The sequence below is a fragment of the Lethenteron reissneri genome, chromosome 34, assembly GCF_015708825.2.
Source record: "Lethenteron reissneri isolate LAM-NWPU_2019-01 chromosome 34, ASM1570882v1, whole genome shotgun sequence".
NCBI lineage: Eukaryota > Metazoa > Chordata > Hyperoartia > Petromyzontiformes > Petromyzontidae > Lethenteron > Lethenteron reissneri.
This window is the reverse complement of record NC_083812.1, coordinates 15,995,515-16,017,360: the sequence shown is the minus strand read 5'-3', so window position 1 is coordinate 16,017,360 and position 21,846 is coordinate 15,995,515. Positions and strand designations below refer to the sequence as shown.

General features: G+C 50.1%; 1 protein-coding gene across 30 annotated transcripts in view; it reads right to left on the bottom strand.

The window, feature by feature from the left end:
* LOC133350739 (ankyrin-3-like) overlaps nucleotides 1–21,846 on the bottom strand; it is a 263,868-nt gene that overhangs the window by 44,292 nt on the left and 197,730 nt on the right. For 24 of the 30 annotated variants that reach the window (XM_061565433.1, XM_061565430.1, XM_061565440.1 and 21 more), the window contains 12 exons: nucleotides 19,986–20,183; nucleotides 18,290–18,388; nucleotides 17,966–18,064; nucleotides 17,650–17,748; nucleotides 16,990–17,088; nucleotides 15,912–15,984; nucleotides 8,620–8,764; nucleotides 6,404–6,415; nucleotides 5,249–5,414; nucleotides 4,043–4,158; nucleotides 2,546–2,770; nucleotides 761–859 (listed from right to left, as the gene is read on the bottom strand). In XM_061565433.1, the coding sequence (XP_061421417.1) occupies nucleotides 761–859; nucleotides 2,546–2,770; nucleotides 4,043–4,158; nucleotides 5,249–5,414; nucleotides 6,404–6,415; nucleotides 8,620–8,764; nucleotides 15,912–15,984; nucleotides 16,990–17,088; nucleotides 17,650–17,748; nucleotides 17,966–18,064; nucleotides 18,290–18,388; nucleotides 19,986–20,183 (1,430 nt within the window). The remainder of the gene's footprint in view (nucleotides 1–760; nucleotides 860–2,545; nucleotides 2,771–4,042; nucleotides 4,159–5,248; nucleotides 5,415–6,403; nucleotides 6,416–8,619; nucleotides 8,765–15,911; nucleotides 15,985–16,989; nucleotides 17,089–17,649; nucleotides 17,749–17,965; nucleotides 18,065–18,289; nucleotides 18,389–19,985; nucleotides 20,184–21,846) is intronic. The other 6 variants (XM_061565435.1, XM_061565453.1, XM_061565426.1 and 3 more) reach the window with 4 other exon arrangements.

The window sequence follows — 21,846 nt, the reverse complement described above, 5'->3', positions numbered from 1 at the left end:
TGCTTGTACAATATACTGTACGCAGTTTGGTTTGATTTATTTATCTCTCTCTCTACATCAGCGGAGGTCACAGCGTGACCCAGGCTGAGCACAGGCCCACGGGGGTTGATTTGCTTCTCCAAAGGTGGCTGCCCACGCCCGCGGTTATGTGGGCACGGCGCAGCGTGCGGCCTCACTCGCAAGCGGCGTCGCGGGGAAGGAGGCAAATGGACCGAGGCCTGCAAGTGCTCAAATGTTGCCCGGAATAAACAATAATCTCTGCGCACGTTAAGCTTACGTTGTCGGGTCAAAATAAAGCGAAGGCAATCGGAGCAGGCATATGCGTTGTGCGTGTCAAGGGAGAGAGTCGTCAAATCTCTCCTGACAGGCAAAGATATAGATCGATCTCAAAGTCTTTTTCAGGCTGTTAACTACGATGCGGACTTGCACATTCCCAGTCCTATTGGAACGACGGCAAGGAACCAAAGGGTTAAACGATAGGAAATCAAAATACTCGGCAGGATGGCAGCAACTCAGGGCAAACACGATCCACTGCTTCAGGAACAGAAAACAAATCAAGGTAAAAACTAAAAAAAACCACAACAAAGGAAGAAAACCAAAGGTACAAAGAAAGCTGTATGATATGAGGAACGTAAAAGTGAGTGGGAGGTTGGGGCGTGGGGTCTTGGGGCAGCGTTGGGGGGGGGGGGGAGGCCCGGGAAGAGGAGATAAAAGCGTGGCTCTTTCTCAGCCGCAAAGGGGGGGCCGTTAGGCATCCTACCCTATGAAAGAGGTCCCCTCGGGGCCCAGCTGCAGCAGGCGGCTAACCAAGCTCTCTCCCTCGTTCAGAGGGGGGGGCGTGCTCGGCAGGTGTAGCTTACTGATAGCGGATGGCACAGGGAGGTAAGGGGGGGGGGGAGGGGGGGGGCGATGGGAGACGGTTAAGGGGAATTGGGGGAAGCAGGGGATTAATAAGGGAGAGGGCGATGGGGAGGCAGGGGTGAGGGCAAGGGTTTGAGGGACGGGGGGAGGGACGGGGGGAGGTTGTTTGTATCAAAAGCAGCGGTGTGAGAGTGAAAGAGAGAGGAAGTGACTGACAGACAGAGCAGGAGAGAGAGAGAGAGAGAGACAGATACAGAGAGAGATTTGGATGGGACAAAAAAGAGGGAGACACGCGTGGGAAACGGAGACAAAGTTGACCGAGCGTTAGAGAATAAATAATCGTGCTGCCCTACAGAAAAATCCCTTGCGCTGCGCTCCAAGGACAGCCATCATATTCCTCCTTGGACATGCAGCGACATTCTAGATGCTGTCCGGCGCTAATTAAAAATCGTCCTGTCCCAGCGGAAAAAACATTTCCCGAATCTGCATTTGTGCCCCGACCCGGAGATAAAAAAAAGTGCCGCGGCAGGGCCATCGCGCAAAAAGATTAAGAAAGCGATTGAAGCCAAAACTGCGGCGCAGTGCGGCTGCTCGCGTGTCCACGCGCTGGGCATTGCAGCAGCAGCAGGGGCCACAAAAACGAAGCTCGTGGCAGCAGCAGCCGCAAATAAGCAGGAGGAAAAAACCAAGTCGTGACATTTAAAAAAAAAACTAAACATTTTTTGTACTTTTCACACACCGGCACAAAGTTTAGTTAATAATTTCCTTGTGTGCAGATTTGAACGTTCTTTTTTTGTTTCCGCAATGGAAAACTGCCACTGGGCTGGTGAAATAAATTACTTTATATGCGTGTTTAATTATTATTGTTATTTGTAATGAGCACATTTTACGCATGTAAACTGATCAAAAATACATTTTCATCAAATCTCCATTTAAAAAAACCAAACCTGTAAACAACAGTGCAGTGGTTGATTGCAGAGACACAATGGTAATTTGTTAGGGCAACTGACTGCCGGCATTGAAAATATACTCCGTTTCAAAAACAGCACCAGTATCACGATTAACATCGTTACGATCATAAATACTGAAATACACATTTAAATACAACACCTTCAAGTTTCTGAGAAAAATCTCAAGTACACTCAACCCACAAGGCCTTGTAATGTCTAGTGCGTTGAGATGTGGTCACATTTAGGTGCTATACAAAACCAATTTTATAGAGTAATTGTATAAAGTCCTGAAATAAGGGCAGTTCCAAGGTAAAACACAGTATCAACAGTAACAGCTGTGAGCAATATCAGAGGGCGAATAAACTGATGCATCACAACATTTATTAAAATGTCAGTTTAAACAGTGACACACTGTCAAACTCCTGTGGAGCTGACTATTATTCACTCCACTAACTATGGGAGTGGTGCATCAAGAGATAATAATCAGCCCATCAGAGTGACATTCAGGAAACTTGCTCATGAGATCCACTGCTGAAACAAATTGGAGTGAGCTGTATCGTACAACCGAATAATCTCCTTAAGACAAGTCCGCTCCGAGCCCTAAACAGCAGCTTAAAAGCCCTCAAATAAATGTTAATTCGACGACGTTCCTAAAACGAACCAGCAATTTTTCGCGACAAAGTCTCGCGCGCGAGGGGTGGGGGGCGCGCGCGTGCGCCCGTGCAGTCTCTTACCCGAGAAACTGCGCCCCCGCGGGCCCCACCTCCACGAGGCGGCTTGCCAGGCCCTCCCCGTCCACCATGGGCGGCGGCACGGCCAGGCGGGGCCGGCGCACCAGCCGGCACGTGACCCGCGTCGGCGCCTCGCACTTGCGCGGAGGGATCACAATGCGCAGGCCGTTGTGACGGCTGCCCCGCATTGAGCCGCCACGGGCGTCCACCATGAAGCTCACGAGGAAGCTACGAGGCCACGTAGGCAGGGGGCGGGGGGCAGAAACAGTGGGACGCGGGGGAAGGTTACATGATTGGGATTCTTTAGCTGGTTGACGGAAGGATAAACGTGCGGCGAGAAAACCTCAACGTTGTTCGGTGTTTCGTGTTTGTCCCTTGCGAGAGAGACACAGGATATTCAGCCGAGCACGTCATTTAACCAACTATACAATACATTTGTAGTGACATCGTGGGATGTCAACGTACAGTGCCGGCCCAAGAGAGGCACGGCGTGCGGTGTAACGACATCGCGGATACCACAGCGGTGTGGGCGTAGTACCGGCCCTAGAGGGGCCCGGTGAGCGCTGATTGATAGCGCTGGATGGCACCATACTTTGCGTACAGTGCCGGCCCCTACAGGATAGGATGTGGGAGTGCCGGCCGAGGGATGAGGTTACTCGAGGCCATGGCACTCTGGTTGACCCGGGAGGACACGTGACCAGTTAAGTCTACAAAGGGCCCAAGTGGGGGCTACGGGTGGTCACGTGGTTGGGATCCAGATCCTTCCCGAGGATTCTGGAAGGTGGTCGTGGCCAAGGGCGGAGCCGGCCACGCCGCAGAGAATATAAGCCGTGGACCTGGACCCAAACTGTTGGTCCTGGTCCGTAGTAACAGTCATGTGGTAACTAGTGCAGTTAGACTGATGGTGGTCACCACCATAGGTTGTTATTCTGTTAAGTTATCCCGTGTGAATAAATGTGTTGCCTCCCTGTCTACATCTGCGACTCAGTCAAACTCAATACACATTTAAATATATATTAAATATTGATAAGATACATGGACGTTCAGAATACAGGTGGTGCATACCTTTGTGTAAAAGGTTCCGCCCTGTAATTACTTATCAAAGCCACTGCTACTTGAATATGCCTATTATTAAACGCATGCACTTATTTACGTCCATTGTGCCATCGGGCTTGGCTCGGTGTTTCTCTCACGTTGAACCTACACAAAGAGAATTGTGTGCCACAACGTTAAACAAGTGTACGAGTCTGAGTGCCCACTCAGCGCAAGCCCATTGCTGTGGACAAGTGGGGGAAGGCATCTCCGGCAGTTTGGGTTCGACGCAGAAGAAACTGAAGGATGCCGAAGAGAAGCTCCCCTGCCCGTGAAGCAGAGGCAAACATCGGCATCCTCCGCTGGAGCAAGAAGGCACCGAGCGGCTCGTGTGTTCCGGTGGAGCGGAGTGTGCGGCGGTTCGTCACGCCGCTGCGTGCCGGAGGGAGACCGGTGAAGCGTTCTTACCCAGACTGAATCGGGCTGCGGTGAAAGGTAACGTTGTCGGTGATTCCCGGAGTCCAACTTTGCTGCCGCAAGGAGGCTGCTCGGTCCAGATCTCGGGGCATCGACAGCGGCCGTGACTGTGCACGCGCAGACATCCACAGATGGGGAGGTCCACAATTTCGTCCACAACGCATCGATCGAGGCATCGAGACGTCACCGTCGGAGGCCACCTCATGCAACTCCTAGCCAATACATCCCTAACCCCCTCCGCCAGATCCAGAAGCTGCTGCACAGGAGGCACGCAGCGACCTCCAACATCTGCAATGATGCTCTCCCAGGCCCTCGGCTCCTGGAGACCACTCCGACGCCTGTATCGGTAACCAGTCCTCCCCCGTCCTGCCCAACCATGTCTACGACACTCGCCTGCCACGACCCCTTTCCGGACTTCTTCACTGCTTATCTTGTCTTGCTGTGAAAACTCCTAACGTCTGAGTGCCTATTAAGGCACACAAATGGGGAGGTGGGGTGAGAGACTCGCGTGGCCGTCATCCACGTGGGTGTCCCCCCCCCCCCCCCCCCCCATTTACAAAGCATTTCCAGGTTAAAATGAACGAACCAAGGGAGGAGGTTCAGGGCAGTTACAGACACTCGGGCTCAAACCCAGGTCATCAGAATCGGAACTGCGCTTTAATCAACGCAACTAAATGTACACAGATAGAGTGTACAAATAAACATATACATTGCATTATTTTAGAGATTTCTCCACAGCAATGTGATGCAATAACATTTCTCAATGAGGCAGGGTTAAGTAAGAGTTAAGGTACAATGCTGGCGTTGGCAAGCCAAGGGTTATGATGCTAAATGTGGAGGAACTCTTCTGGGATTCAACCAGAGGCTGCAGGTAAATGCATCATCAGCCATGATACATCTACTGCTGGATGAAGGCCTAAAGCCGCCGCCATCAATTTCCCACGATCCTGTGACACAGCACTCCAATGTATCGATTTAATCGCTCCATCTCCCCGGTTGACGTCATCCCAGAAGAGTTCCATTCCTTGGCCATCCCTCCATCGCTATATTCTTGTCCGTTGGCCATCATACCTTTATTCGGCGACGTGTCCTGCCCAAGCCCAATTTCACTTTTCTCACCGCTCCCAAGTGCATCAAATCAAGGTGAGCTGGAATTTCCGACAAAGCTTTTGCCGGGGAGAGTGACAACATCTGTACCTGCATGCCGGGCGGCGAGAGGAACTCCTCGTTGTGAGCGCTGTCGCGAAGCAGGGGCCCGCTCTCCCGGAGCAGCGAGCCACTGTCTCGGAGCAGCGAGCCACTGTCTCGGAGCAGCGAGCCGCGGCTGGGCGTGAACGACCTGTCGGAACTGAACGAACGCAAGCTGCTCGAGCGGAAGAGCAAAGAAGGGCGCGGGGCAGTCGGGAGGTAGTGCATTGCGGAGTGGGGCAGGCGGTGCGTGCGTGCGTGCGTGCGGCCCGGGTGAGGAGCGGGAGAGAGGAGCGGTGCGAAGGGAGCAACGTGGGGAGTGAGCGGGAGGTAGCAAACCAGAGCGTGTGGTATTTAAATAAAAAATTGCACAATTGACACGGCCGTACGGGAATTTCGCAGACGAACGTGCACCGGACAGTCCGGGCGCAGTGGATACACGTGGGTGAATTCGTCACAGAATGTGCGGTTGGTCAGGACCAATTGTGCAGTAGAGGTAACGGTAAAAGGGGAGGTGAATTATATTGGATGGCACACGCACACAGACATGCCCACGCACGTGCGCAAATCGATTCGCGCGCAGACCATGCACATGGGCACAGGGGAAGATGTATAATAACATGAGTGGGCGAGTGGTCGAGTGGGGGAGTGGGTGAGAACAAGGTCGGAACAAATGAAAGTCAAAACAGACAGACAAAAGAGACAAAATACAACACAGCAGTTAGGCATGCAGGTAATGAAATGCCTTGAATCCAAGGTTGCTGAGGTTTAATCAAAGCAAATGATGGGAATGAGTCATGAGCCACTCGGTCTCGCAATACTCTTGAAACAATGAGCTCATGGAGCAAGGTCATTGAACCACGCATGGAACCACGACACGGACACAACGTGAGAACCTCGTAACAGCTCACCTTTTTCCCTCTTGAAAATGTTTTTTTCTCAGTTAAATAAATGAATGACACAAACCGAGCGATATATATTTATATACAACACACACACACACCCACATGAAACACCAAGCACACACACGACACGCGACAGTCTCGAAGCAAATGAGTTGCTTCAGCAGCTGCAATGAATGCACGGACACAGCAAATTATAAAAAAAAAACAAGGCCCGGGGTGTTAGGGGCAGGGGGGGGGTCAGGGAAGGAAGAGTCGTTACCTTGGCATCAAACTGGAGAACGGAGGAGCAGAGGGAAGGAAGGAATACAAACCAGGGAGGGAACAGGAGAGGAAAAAACAAAGTAAGAAAAAAAGAGAACACTCAGTTTTAAACTTGTCGCTATCATCGTCGTCATTATTATTGTTGTTATTCAATGGAAAATCTGCAGGCGCAGAGCAACAGATGGGGCGCTTCAACTTGCTGTGCGGCTCGTAGCTGAGCCCCGCGAGAGTGTCGTGGCTGTGAGCTGGCTGGTAGGGTGTTGGAGGAAGGAAGGGGACGGTGGGTGTTTGGTAAAGGTGGCCATTGAGCGTTTAGAAGCAACATGGCCGTGGTTCAGCACCCATAACGGGGCGTTTCGGAGGTCAGCTGAGTGCATCACCATGTGCGCAATGCACGCCCAGCTTTACAATTGCAGCTCGGCCTTGACACGTGCTGTTAAGTGTCATCCGCTCGTGGTTGTGGGTTTTCTCCAACTACTCCCACGCACAATAATGCTCAATAACAAACTCAAAACGGCCAAATATTTCAAGGGGCCCCTTCCTGAAGAAAAAGAGGGTTTTCTGAGTTGATAAACACGTATGATTTAACCATCGACTGTGTCTCCCGTATGGTTCCAAGGTGTTTCTGAGTCCAAGGCTCATTGGCTGAACTCTCCACACATTCCCCAGGGATAATGCTAATAAAAAGTAATACATGTTGTGGGGAAATCGTCAAGTGAGCTCGAAATACCAGGGCAGGACGACCTGTTTTCTGGCTCGTACAGCGCGCACGCAACAGACCCCCACAACGCCGCTCGACGGGAGTGGGTCAACGTCGTGTGCCTACTCCTCCTCGTAGTGTTCCCATTTGCTCAAAACACGTGGGAAAAATTATAGTTTTTTTCCCCCGCCAAATTCTGCCCGCCAGAGCGCCCTCCAGGCACCATCAATCAGCACGTCGAGCCAGCGGCCGGTAGCTAGGCACGCCGCAATATGAACACGGGGTAGAACGTGGGGACGAAACGCGCGCAGCGATGTCGTGAGCCCCGCGTCGCCCCAACGCGGCGAAGCCAAGCGAGGCCAGAGCTGTTTGTCGTCGTGACCCAGTGAGCCAGCGCGCCCCGCAGCCTCGCGGAAACAAACGGGAGCGGCAATGTTAGAGTTGCTGGAATGCACAGGAGCGAGCGAAGAAAAAATATATAAACGCGCACCGGCGAAGCGAGCGCTAGGGCCACAGTGTGGGCTGCACGGGCGCCCCGTGTGAACGCAAAGCGGAGAACGCCTCCTTGATTGGTGACGAGCACGGTATGTACGGTATTTACAATGTGCAGAAACGACCCTGCTTTCACGAACTCTGCAGACGCAGCTGCGATAAAATCACAATGCGGGTACCTGGCACAGAGCCTGTGAAGTTGAGGGTGCAAAAAAAAACCGCAATTTAACCGACAGCTGACTGCGCAGCATCTACGCATTCAAGCGCAGGCGTCAGGTGACATGGAAAGGACACAAAAAGGGTCACGATTTGACACTTTGACGTTCAAACTGGCGATTGTTACCAAAGAATACAGATTGTTCTGCCAGCTTGGTGTTATTGGGGATGTATAATGGGAATAACAGGCTGCATTGTCACCGTGGAAACGCCTGCTGCTGTGCATTTCTGCTACAGCAGACAGTCAGATTAATTTGAACACGGGGGTAGAAGAAGACGAAAGCAGAGTAGCCATTTGTCACTCCCTTTGAAAAATGTAATCTTTAATTAACATGTATGGATATTCATGCACGATGTCTGGCTTGAATGGAATAGTAGGCCCCAATACCCTCGAGCGCTCCCTCTAGTAGCGGCCCGTTCAACCAGCAGCAAGTAATCGCAAAGAAGCACCTTTGACCTAATATGTATGCAGGCACAAGTATCATGAAAAGGCCACGGTGGATATGCTAAGAGTACTGGCAAAATCATTGCTGCTGCTGCATCAAAACCCCATTCACGAGCTGACTCGAAGCTGTGCCGGTGGGTGACGAGTTCGCGCGACATCAGCATTTCCCGACATCAGAGAGCTATCACCAGCATCATGGTGGTGGTCGAGTGACGACCTTGAATTCAACCGGAGCGTGAGTGCAACTCACTCAACGGGATTGCGTTAAATGAGATGCGCGGTAGTAGCTTCCCGCGGCTTGTGATCATGAGCCATCGCAGCAGCAGCAACAGCCGTGAGTGATGAGCTAAATCGGTCGTACCTGGCAGAGAGGCCCCTGGCCAGGCTGGCGGAGCCCAGGTAAGTGATGCTGTCAGCTAGAAACTGGCTCGAGGGAAGAGAGTCGTCACCGAGCTCCTTGAGATCCTCCGGGCGGAGGTACTCACCCCCGGCCATCCCGTCCTCACCTACGCGTCGAGCGTCGGGAGAGGGGAAGAGAGAAGGGGTGCGGAGAGGGGTTGGGGGCAGAATGAGCACAAGGGTCAGTGGAGCGTCGGGGTTAGACCGGCAGCAGACGGGGCCCCTTGGTAGAGTGCCACACCAGGGTGAACTTGCGGGAGAAGAGGACGGAAGAGAAAACTGGTGACTCAACCCAGAATTGGGGCAGGAGGGGTCAGAGCGTACGTGACTTTCAAAACTGCTGAACTGTGATTGGTGACGACTGGCTGTTAAACTCCTGCAGTAAATGAAATGTATGCTTGCAAGATAACGCACAAGTGTGCCCGCCCTGTCTCTCTCTCTCTCTCTCGAGAAGAAGGTGCTGGCATGGTATAGAAACAGTCTCAATGAGAGCTTATGAACAAATCGCTATTATTAGACGCTATGCAGTCCTCACAGATCACCCAGCTCATCTGTCGGTGAAAGGGAATGCGAACGTATTTTTAGCAACTCAAGAATCTGTTTATGAGTCAAATATACCACGCTGAAAAAAACAAAAGCCTCGCGTTAATTGTGATATTGAAATAGTGGAGGGAATGCATAGGCGGTATATACTTTTTCTTACGAATATTCCACAAAGAATCTGCATAAAAGTATCAAGGCGTAAAGGGGATAACAGAGCCTGTGAGCTACAACTGTAATTTTACAGTCTCGTGACAAAAATGCCAATGACACATTGGCGCACACTTGAAGCCGTGCAAGAAACCCAGCAGTAGCCTCCCACCGCACACCACGAGCAGCAGCGTGGGCCTTGCGCGTGCGCCCCCCTCCATGATCTGTTAACGTCAACATTAAACCATACATTTCTCTGTCTCGATTACAAATTCAGGCCAAGGCATCCAGACTGACCCGAGTCGATCAATCGCACAGAGAGAAAGTAAATAATAAAGAAAGGGCAGAGGCCCCCCCCCTGCCTCCGTACTCTCCCTCAACCCCTCCACCCCCCCGACAAGTTCAAGGCGATCGGAGCCCGGCAATTACTAAGACGGTAGCGCTGGCCGGGGCGCCACGCGGGCGTCCCGCGCGCGTGGGCGCATCTCTACACACCACGCTGGGCCCTACGGTTCCTGTTGTGCTCCTGCAACGCGGGAAGATGCTTGGCATGGGGCTGAGCACTCGGGATGCCAAATCCTTTATGAGGAAATTGCGGCACGGTGTTGTGGCGCTGAAATTCAACCCTGGGAACGTCGCCTGCTTCTTACAGACGGCGGCGTTGGCGTGTGTGGACTGCCGCCCCCCCAACACAAAGTTCGGGAGGCATTCGGCTCTGTTTGTGTGAGAAACGGTAACAAGGTAAAGGCACAGCCCTGCAATTGCTTGCCCATGCCGCCGCTGGCAAAATGTGCTTCCACGAGAGGGTATCTCACCAACTCTTCCACTCTGGCCAGACATCTTGGAAGAGTTAGGAGCACCCACACCATCGGGGTGCCACGGTGGCGAAATTTTCACTCCCTCGCCGGGTATGCAGGAGGTCACAGATTCAATCACGACCCTGCATGTCTTTCTCCCCGTGCTCATGTGGATTTTACTCCACGTCCTCTGGTTTTCCTCCTCACATTTAGAATCGGCATGCGTTTAGAGTATTTGGCTGCTATAAATTCCTAAATGATACGCCAATTCATTGAGCTATCATTTGTGGCCAGGTCGCTTCTGAGAAATAAGCTGTATAAGCTCAGTGGGCCTTACCTGGTAAAATAAAAATAGTTAATAGTTAATTAAAACTACCCCGTTGGTGTGTGTGCGTATATTATAAAATAATAAACATTTTACATTATTGTTCCGTTGTTTACTTGCTTGTGTATATAGAAACTTGGTAAATTAGGCCGTTTTACAGATAATACGATGGCAATGGAAACAATACGGCGCTGCCAAATTGTGCAACGAAAATATTTTTTTTGGTTAGTTGTTTTTAATACGTGCAGATTTTTACCATTGCAAGCCTTGAACTGGTGGGGGGGGGGGGGTGAGAATGTCACAATCAGCAATTGGGGCGGTAATTATCCTGGCGAGGCAGCCAATGTTTCCACTGCTAGAACAACGAGTGCTCACTGGTATAGACTGTGCACAGTCGACCGACAAGAACACCCCACTGGTGGGGAAAAAAAGCGTTATTCCCACGAATCGTAAGGGTGCTCCCATATACAGTAGCAATAATAGCACACACCTGGGGAATATTAGAGTGCTCAGGTAAAAATGCAGGAACACGGTGTCGGAGATTAGGTGGAAATACTGCGGTGGATGGCCAATCAGCATCAGCCAATCGTGAAACAGTCATGGCGAAACCATTCAATTAATCTTTGTATCGGAGGGAATTGTGTCAAGTGCCTCTATAAACAGGGACATTCAGTTACGTGGCAGTCACAGGTGTGAGCGGTTTCCTGGAAAAACTTGAGCAGACGATGGTTTGGGATAATAGTTTCCCTGCAGCAATTACTTAATTGACTGGTTCACACAGAGTCGTTACATTTTATGCACGAGCACAAATGCGCATCTCTCGCACTGTGATAAATGAAATGGCAATGATAAATGAGCCGCCGAGAAGAGCAGGAAACGCATTCAGCAGGCCCACGATCGAGCGAATGTTTTCTTCAAGGCAGAGAGCTTTGGTGGTGACAAACGCTGTACATTTTTAAAACAACGTTGAGCCATTTTCAGTATCTGCCGAATTGCAGCAGGTGTGGTTAATTACGGTTGCTTAGTCACTGCCAAGCTCACTGCTGCTTCCGGCAGGGAGAGCTCATGCAAAGCAATCTGGCCAAACCTTTATTCTGTATGCGCGTGTGAAAATAAACGCTACGACAGTGAATTACCACGCTTCACAATCCCGGGATTGATGGCAAACGATGCGAACAGCGCACCCTGGGAGCTGTGGAGTGGAATCACTGGCACGCTTCTTCCACATGGAAGCTCTCGGACTCGTGTCTGTGCAGTCATGCCACTGCGCCACTTTTAGCTGCCGCTGCCTCTGAAATGGATGTTGGAGACGAGAAGCTCCTAACAAGGTTTTGTGTCGCTGCATTTCAGGGACGTGCGCGCATGGACGTAGCATCGGGTCGCCGTTGTGCGCGGGCTCGGTAGGCACGCGGGCACCCGGGTTTAGCTGTCCGTGAGAGAGCTTCCCCGCTCAGCCGTGCCTGTCGTTACCCGCCAAAGAGCTGACGATAACGCGATGAACTGTATCCCAGATGTCTGACGGCATAAGCGCCCACGCACATCTCAAAACCACATGTAGACACATAGCCGTGTGTGTGTGTGGGAGGGATAGTGGGTCCATCACCGCCTCCCGCCAGTGCAGTTCCAAACTCAGACAGTGGTGAGATTTCAGAATTACGAGCCTTTTATTTATTTATTGTGCAGATCGTCAAGTCACGGAGCGCTCGCAGATTAGACCGTCTCGTCACAAGCGAGACCTACGGGCAGTGCTTATTGCACCCGTGGGAAAACATAGGCATGCGTGACAGGGCAGGGAAGATCATAGGGTGGGGGTGTAGAGTGGGGGCCAGAGCTTACTTGTGCCACCTCAAATGCCCCCTCCCTGCAAGATGACAGTTCAACTCTTTCTAGATTTGAACTCTTTCTAGATTTGAAGTTCAACTCTTCTCAGTATTTTACCTACTTTGTATAATTACCAATACATGACAGCAAACCTTCCGCCGACCTTACCACCAATATCATTAACAAAGCACAGAATACTTTGTTTGCTGTGCTGTGTGTATGTATTTCGATTTAAAGCTTTCGTGACTGCAGGGATTCATCTTCTTGGTTCTTTCGGTAAAGTCACGTAGAAGGGAAGTAATAAAATAATAAAAATAAAACATAATAAAATAAAATAATTCTCACGACGTTTCGGCTACAACGCAAGCAGCCGTCTTCAGGTGAAGAATGAGACACTACCAAGCTAGGAGCTTAAATATAAGCTGCGTTGGAGGTGGAAGCTGCGTTGGAGGTGGAAGAGCGCCTTAACAAAAAGAATGTGCATATGAAGAGGAATTTAGCATATTCATGGAAAATGCGTAGGAGGTGGGCGGGGGGGTTTCAAAGTCATATTATGCCATCCCAGAAGAATTCCCTCATCAAGACTCTATATCATAGAGCCCAATGCATCTCCGACCATGAACACATTGCCAGTGAACTCAAACACGTACGCCAAGCTCTTAAGGCTAATGGTTACTCCGACTACACAATCCGCAAAGCCATCACTCCAACCATCAAGAAGGATCCTGTTGAGGAGCCTTTCAAGACCATCACCTTACCCTACATTGCTGGGGTCACAAAAAAGATCTCCAAAATCCTGATTAAACACAAGATCCAGGTCTGATTCAACACAGTACATAAAATCCGTGATCTGGTACCGTCTGTAAAAGATGTGGTTCCAGACATACAGTACCCTGGCGTCTACAAACTAAGTTTCCTCTGTGGTAGCAGTTACATTGGGGAAACCAAACGACATGTCTCGGACCGCATCCGTGAACATAAAGCTGACCTGAAACACGGTAGGACAAACACCTCAGCCGTGGCAGATCACTGTTACAACTCAGTGGGCTCACATGATATTTACTTCTCCAAGACAGAGGTTCTCTGCAAGCCATCTGGCTATCATGAGAGATTCGTTCATGAGGCGATCCACATATACAAACACAGAGACAATTTTAACCGAGAAGATGGATTCTGGCTTAGCAATCATTGGAAGGACGTAATAAACCATTTCGATACACATTAGGGTGGGTAGAATAATACATAGTGTTATATTAAAATGTATAAGGTATAGGTTGGTTTACAGCAATACAGTATATAAATTAATGTTGGGTTTATCTATGGCAGTATATAGTACGGTATATGCTCGTGTGATGTAAGAGAATAAAGTTTAGATGGAAGCATATTATATAATTTTTACGACGTAGAATTGTAATGTATTACTTGCTGTTAGTAACTCAGCTTATTGTAGAGTATAGTAAGTATAGTGATGGTGCTATGCAGTTTATACTTTAGTTTTTATGTAGTTTATACTTTAGTTTTCTACGTGGTTGTTGAGCAACTGCAGCTACATATCATTAACATTCCTTTCCTTTGTTACTGCTACTCCCTGCACCCCCCCTTGGTGCTGCTGATCCTGCATAATGCATGGGCATAATATGACTTTGAAACCCCCCCGCCCACCTCCTACGCATTTTCCATGAATATGCTAAATTCCTCTTCATATGCACATTCTTTTGTTAAGGCACTCTTCCACCTCCAACGCAGCTTCCACCTCCAACGCAGCTTATATTTAAGCTCCTAGCTTGGTAGTGTCTCATTCTTCACCTGAAGACGGCTGCTTGCGTTGTAGCCGAAACGTCGTGAGAATTATTTTATTTTATTATGTTTTATTTTTATTATTTTATTACTTCCCTTCTACGTGACTTTACCGAAAGAACCAAGAAGATGTGTGTATGTATGTTTACCTTCTTTTGCGCGTACATAGCCAATCATGCTAATCGGAGGTGCGGGGGAAGGACAACAAACTAAAGTTCTAAATAAATTAGTTTCAAATCGAGCATTAAAAGTGCATAGCTCCAGTGGGTTCCTAATATCGGAAGGAAGAGCGTTCCAGATGGCCACAGAAGCGCATCTGAAAGCGCGCGATGCAGTGAGCGTCTTTATTCAGTGGTTAGACAAAAGCCCCATGAACCCAACTTTAAATAACCAAGAAACTACTCCTTCTCAACACAGTTGCGCAGCAGTGGGGACAATGGTGATCTGGCTTCAGATACCACTATTACTGCACATAAGAAGCCACCTACGGTGACCTGGTCTTGAACAGTGGTCCACGTAGAGTGCGTCCGTGTGGCAGTGACCTTGTCCACATCCTGCCATTTCAGAATTCAATTTCAGCAGCGTCTGCATCGTGCACTAAACATAAGGAATAGACTGCCGCACCTATCACCTATCGACAGAATCAGACGTGGCATTCTTGAGCCACGCGAACTCTCGTAAAACCAGTGAAACGGCCTCAGGCCTGAATTAATAATCTCCCGCAGTAGCACTGCACTCAACGTGTCAGCATCAATGTAAAAAAGAACAGGAACTGATATTCAGAAAATTGACAACACTGCAACAAGTTCTGCCCTGCGTCCTCGTTCAAACTCTGACACGTTGCACAACAGAAAGGAAAAGGGTTCCTTCTGGTAAGTCACGTTAAGACTGATGCATGCATGGCTTGAAAATGTAAACGGAGCAGTTAAGCAAGGTAAGAGAAAAATAGTGCCACCGCCACCGTCAGCCTCCCCCCTCTCGCTTGCTGCACAATTACGCACCCCACCGTGACACCCTGCGCCACCGTGAGCCCCTTCCCCTAGCGAGACGAGGCCAGGGTAAGCTCCCTCTGCCACCCGCTCAGGCACAGAGGAGCCCTTGCACACTGAGAGGCCCGATGCAAAACGAACACAAACATCAAACGAAACAAATGTGATGTTAAAACGCAAAGGGTGAGGGAGGGGATGTAGGCGGTCGGTAGAGGGCAGGGGCAAACATCAAATTAAATTAGAGAAATTAAAATCAACAATCGTCAACTCTGCACAACTGAACAATTAAATAGCTCAAAGTTGTGACGTACATGTGTGTTTGCAGTAAAACAATGACCATAAATTGAAGTTGAATTAAAACAAATGTCACGCAGTAGGTTAAATCTGCAAATAATAGACGTGGAAATGAATGGTGAATCTTATCTCGCTGGGGCCACACAGGCAAACTTTTCATTTCTCGCTTGGCGAAAGCAAACCGTGTTAGACACACGCAAATCCTTTGCAAACAATCTGCGGATTGTGGTGAGTTACAATGAGTGAATTTTTCAAATCGCTAAATCCAATTCCCAAACACAGCGTTTTCATTTGAACAATGTGCAGTTAGACGCCACTTCGAAGCATATCAAAGCAGTTGCGTGTCCCTGACAGGTCAATCCACTTTGGCGACAGAAATGCAAGTTTAACCCTCGGCACCAAAGCACTTCCTGGCCATGCTACGGTGCTGTTGTGGCACCGAAAGAAGAACTTTGGATCCAGATTGAGCAGGCGGGGGGGGGGGGGGGGGGAGTGGCAGCCACCGTGTGCCAGCACACTTGCTCACAGCGCAAGCTCTTACCTTCGTCGTCAGAAAGGTCTAGCGCATCATTCATGGTCTCAGGAACGTTCAACTTGTGCTTCTCTATCACCGTCTGCAAGGTGGGAAGGGTAGCGGAGGAGGAGTCGTAGCGGTGGTGGTGGGAGGAGGAGGAGAGAGGGGCGGTCGGGGCGGTCGGGTCGGGTGGGGGAGGAGGAGACATGAGATAAGCACCCTCCTGTGGGCGCATGCTAAGCTAGAGTGGCATCACTCCACGTGCTTGAGCAGAAGCGTGGCAATAAAAACAAGGGTCCCTGCTGGCGTTTGGGCGTGAACAGCGTATAACTCGATCATCCCCGCAGGGAAAATCACCTGGAAAACAAACGCGTTTGAATCACATTTCAAAAGAGCACGCGTAACGGCCATCAGCTGTCTCTTTATTCACCCTGGTTGAAATTGTACCCAGAGGTGGATAAAGCCGCACTGTTATTGCCAACATCCGCGTGGTCACATTATCACAACAGGAACGATTGAGATAACAACGAAATGGTTTCAAAGGTCACTCACCCGTCCACCACTCCGCTTACAGTATACTAATGTTACCAATGAAAAAACTCTTTTTGTTTTTACACCTTACTCATGCACACACACACGGCAGCAGCACCGCAGCTATGTAACATCTTCAGCAGACACCAACTGACCAAACGATCTCCTTATAATCCAATCACATTAATCCGCTCAGTTCTAAATGTGTTGAACTTTCCGACTTTCCCTGCGTGTGGCCGCTGCAGCCCCGGCGTACGCTGCTGTTCTGCGAGCACCGGGTGACCGAAGCGAGTTCGCTTTCAACGTGAGCGAGGAGACCGGATGGCCAAGAAGCAAACCCGCACCTGTACTCTGCCTCGTCAAAAGCACGATCCACCAGAGGATGAAAAGTGAGGGGCTGTCCGTGCTCAAAAATGCAAATTCAGCAAAGGGGTTTAATGTAATTAGGTAGATTGTCAGGGGGATCATCCGCGTGGAAGTGTAGCAGCCACACTCGGCAAAACGGAGAGAGAGCGCGAGTGGCTTCAGTTGCCCCGCGCGCGCCGCGTGGCTGAGCGAGCGGACGGACACTCACGTTGACGCCCGTCACGGGCTCCTCGGTCAAGATGCTGAGCGTGTCCACCACGGAGATGTAGCCGAGGCGCCGTGCGATGGCCAGCGCAGTGTTTCCGTTCTGTGCGAGAGGGTCGCAAAGGGGCGCGGCGCTCAGCATCACTGGCGCGAACGTTTTTGTAAAATTTACATTTTGGTAGAAGGTTGTTTATGACATGTTGAGTATGTAAATGATGGAGCAGCAGTGGTACAGTGGTCAGCAATGCACACTATTAAACCCGTCACCCAAGTTCAATTCCTGCCCATGGATAACATCAGTGACAAGTAATATCAGAACTGGTCCTGCCCTCTCCCCGCTTCACCAACGACCACTAATAAAGTGTGGTGAGGTATGGTCAAAAACCCCCATGACTTACATAGCATTGGGAAGCCTTCATCCATTTGTCTATTGAGAATGGCTGGACTTTCATTATTTATTTATACGTATACTCTACAAAACCAGGCTTAACTGAAAGAAAATAATTTATATCTTCAATAAGAATTTTGCATAAAGTTGCCATTGTTGCAGATTATAACCAGAATGCCACAACTGCAGGAATCGTGCTAATCCCCCAGCAAAGTCCCTTGTCAAGTGAACTGCTCGGCTGTGTGGGGCGACAGAAATGACGGACAGGAAACTCACGGTGGTCAGCTCGTTAGGGGAAGCTTCATGCTGCAGAAGGGCGTTGACCACGTGCGTGTGCCCCTGCTGCGCAGCCTGGTGAAGCGGCGTGTAGCCGTTCTGCAGTGCATTAAAACAAAACAGAAACCTCCACCACCGCTCCATCCGCGGGAACACACGTACAGCCCAGCGGTGTGCTGCTATAAAACAACGACCGCAGGTTATCGCAAAAGGCCTAAAAACACCTTCCTAGAAATTCCCGAGCGGCATGCGTTACAGAACGAAAGTTTAGAAGGAATCGGCGAGCGCTGCCCAGTATCTGCGCGTGACGTCTTACCCGGGTCTTGGCGTTGACGAGGGCTCTGTTTCGTAAAAGGAAGTTCACCATCTTGATATTTCCGTAGTGGCTTGCCACATGCAGTGGTGTGTAGCAGAGCTGCATTGAAGCAGGCAGAAACAGATCAGATGGATAGTGGTAAACATAATAGTTCCCATGGACACAGTTTACATTTACACACTGGTCACGGTCACATTATTTCCATTTGCCCAAACTAGCTTGTGCACGTGAGTGCATTTCACGTCAAAATGTAATGTATTAAATTATAGCAATAATTATCATGGCCAGTTCAGCATTTTGACGGCGTTTTCTCGGTCGGGGTACCTTGGTGGTGGTGTTCACGTCAGCTTTATGCTTCGTCAAGATTTCCGCCACGTTCACTTTGTCCTCTTGAGCGGCGAGGTGCATGGCTGTGAGGCCACCCTGCACGAAATGAGAAGACACAGAGAGCCATGTTCTAAAAGCCACGTGGGCATGAGAACAACGCATTGTGAACGCACACCTGCACCATTACACGGCACAGGTCCACTTGCTGTCTTGCATGTCTTCAGTTTAAAAAAACCGAGAATAAAACGCCTCCACATTGTTTAAGGCAAAGGGCCATTGACTTGTGGAGAAGGCTACCGTGGTGGCATGGTTAGCATGCCGGATTTTCAATCCAGAGGTCGCCGGCTCCATCTACCTGGTGCGGCGGCAGTTGTCTCAGACTAAAAACTATTCTCGACGGTTCACTGAGCCAGATAGCTGTTTCAGAAGCAACCAGGCCACAAATGATAGCTCAACGAAGTGGCTTACCACGTGAACATTTACAGTAGCCAAATATTCACATGATTTTAAATGTAGAGGGAAAAACCGGACGACCAAGAGAAAAATTCACAAGACCACACGGAGAAGATGCAAACACTAAATATACAGGCATCAGCATCGGGATCGAACCCACGATCTCCTGTATACCAGGTGAGGTAGTAAACATCTTGCCTTCGTGGCGTCTACGTGGGGTCACCACAGATAATCGATCGGGAGGTCCTGGATGGTGGAATAAAGCACTGGCAATTCCACCTCTTTCAAGATGTTGTCCAGCATTGAAAAGTAGGCCAAACACCCTCTAAAGCTCCCTCTAGTAGACATCATTCTGCCAATGGTGATGTGAGCAAAAAATTGCAGGGCGGCACTTTTACTTTTCTTTTCATACTACTTGCACTCTAGGCACATTTCTAATTATGCAAGTTTGGGTGAGCACATGCATAAACATGAGGTACTGGCTTGTGTGATTGCACGAATTAGCACGTGTGCACGTGTGTGTGCGTGCGCGTGTGTGTGCACGGCGTGTGTGCATGTATTGTGGGGAGCAGTAGCGTAGCAGTTAGTGCGCCGCGCTACAAACCCGGCAACCTGAGTTCGATTGCTGCTCACGGCCAAGACCAGTGGCGATTATCTGAACAGGTTCTGGGCCTCCCCTAGGTCAACTCGGTGTCAAATGAATGTTTAAAACATCGTCACTGGGGAAACAAATGTGGCCGTGCGTGGTGCTGTCAACCCACCCCCTCGTGTGCCGTGCCGGCCTTCATAGGTGCTCGCTAACAGCACTTGCCCCAACAGTCTGTCCAGGCTATACGGGGGACTTTTGTCTTTGTATCTTTGTTGTGTTGTTGTCCTTTGCCACCACTGCACTAGAAATCTGACAACCGGAGTTAGTTCAATTCCCACTTGTGACCAATAACAGTGGCGAATATCTGAACCAGTCCTGAGTGCCTCTGAGGTCGACTTAGTACTAAATGAGGAACTGGAGTGGTGTGTAAACGCCATCAGCAGCGGGGAGACAAAGGCAGCCAGAGATTTGTGTTGACCACCCATCCCGTCGTGTGCCATGCCGACCTTCAAAGGTGCTCGCTAAGAGCACGTGCCCCAACAGGACTTGTAAAATGCCGCACGGAGGATCTTTGTCCTCGTACGCGCGCCAGTGCATGAGTTTGAGCGTGCGTGCACGGGCGTGAGTGTGCGCGTGCATGTGGATGCTCGCCTTGGTAGCAAGGCTAATGCTGGCGTGTCGCCCCAGGAGAAGCGCCACCATGTCTGCATGGCCCTCCTGGGCGGCCAGGTGCAGCGGCGCCACACCCTGCTGGGTCAGCACGTTGGTCTCCGCTCCCAGCTCCAGCAGCACCTTCCCCACCTCCAGCTGGTTCTTCTTGGCCGCGATGTGCAGCGGAGTGTAGCCGTTCTGTGGCGCATTCGGATTATCATCATCGTCGTCATCGTCAGCCACGGTCAATCCACTGCTGGATGGAGGTCTACTCAAACCGCTGCCACCCGTCACGATGCTGCGATGCAACAGCCGTATGGCGGCCGCACGTGAGATCATTTCACTGCTCCATGTCTTTCCTTGGCGAACGTCCCCTCGGACGCCATTCCTTTAACAAGGTCGATTAGCCAACCGTGCACCTCCGATTAGCGCGGTTGGCTATGTACGGTGAAAAAAAAATTCAACACACGTAAGTATGTGTGATCGCACCAGACAGAGTCCGTGCATTGTGCGTGGTGATGATCAAACCCAGAAGGCGTCCTGTTCATACCCAGCGATTCTCAGCACCCCCTGTTCCTTCACATATCAACCAATGCAAGTGGTCGTGGTTTAATTAGTCGTAAATGTATTTACAAGTTATTGTGTGTGATCAAAACAACTCCCGAGTTATTCATGGAGTCGTGGAGCGAAACTGATTCTTATGCTCACAATACACGCATCACATCTGGCATGTTAGAATGTATCATTTATAATCTAGGCAAATGATATACCGGTACCTTCAGGCAATGCCTTCTTATCAAATCTCGGAAGCTTAGCAGTGCTTGGATGGGTAACCACCATGCAACACAAGCTTCCGTCATCAGGTGGAACAGCCACAGTAATTTTGCTGTGGCTGTTCCACCTGATGAGGGAAGCTTGTGTTGCCTCCGAAACGTCGTGATTTAATTTAGTTATTTTAATTTTTCTTTTCCATCTACGTGACTTTACCGATCCTTGCAGTCACGAAAACTTAAAATCTATAATTAACCACAATGCATTTCAGGGTGCTATAGGGTGCGGAGCCACATGGTGAGCAGCAGAGGACAGTGCAGCAAAATCCATTGTTGTCTTGTACTTCGTGCTCCCACGTCCATGTGTCCCGCTTTCACCAACCCACACTGACCAGCGTGTTGAAGCATGGTTAAAATAACCCCCACAACCTACGTGGTGCAAGGAGGCCCCCATCCAGCAGTGGATTGACAAAAGCCCATCCATGTTCATGTACATTTAGGCTAACGGTACGAATGAACCAAACAAATGAGCCTAAACAAATGATATCGCACGAATGCGACATGCTAATGACAAAACAAGAGAGGAGACATGAGACGACCAATGAAATAGGCAGCCCAGACGAGGCCGTACCAATGAGACGATGTGAACGGGATAGCACAGCACAAATGAGACAGAAGCTACAAACGAGATACTGTATACAACAAAGTGAACAGAATCACGGCTCTCCTCTTATGACACTTTGTTGTAATGCTCTTACCCCGTGCCCCGACTGGACATCTGTGAAAAAGAGCTTAACGGCTCATCGGATTCCTCCAGTATAAATAAACATTCTGATTGAATTCAACGAATCGTACGCGAGCTGTTAACAGGCCGTGCCCAGAAGGAACAAACAGCTGTTCACGCAACGGCAGCGTCTCGCTGTTTCTGCATGAACATCGATCTGGCCACAGCAACTGGCACGCCGATTCGGCATGCGTTTGTGCGCCCGTGACCCCCCGCTTCGTGCGACTACTGGGGCACCTGCCCCCACACACGGCGGTCCCACACCGTGGAGAACGCCCCCCCCCCCCCCCCCCTTATGATAGTGGCC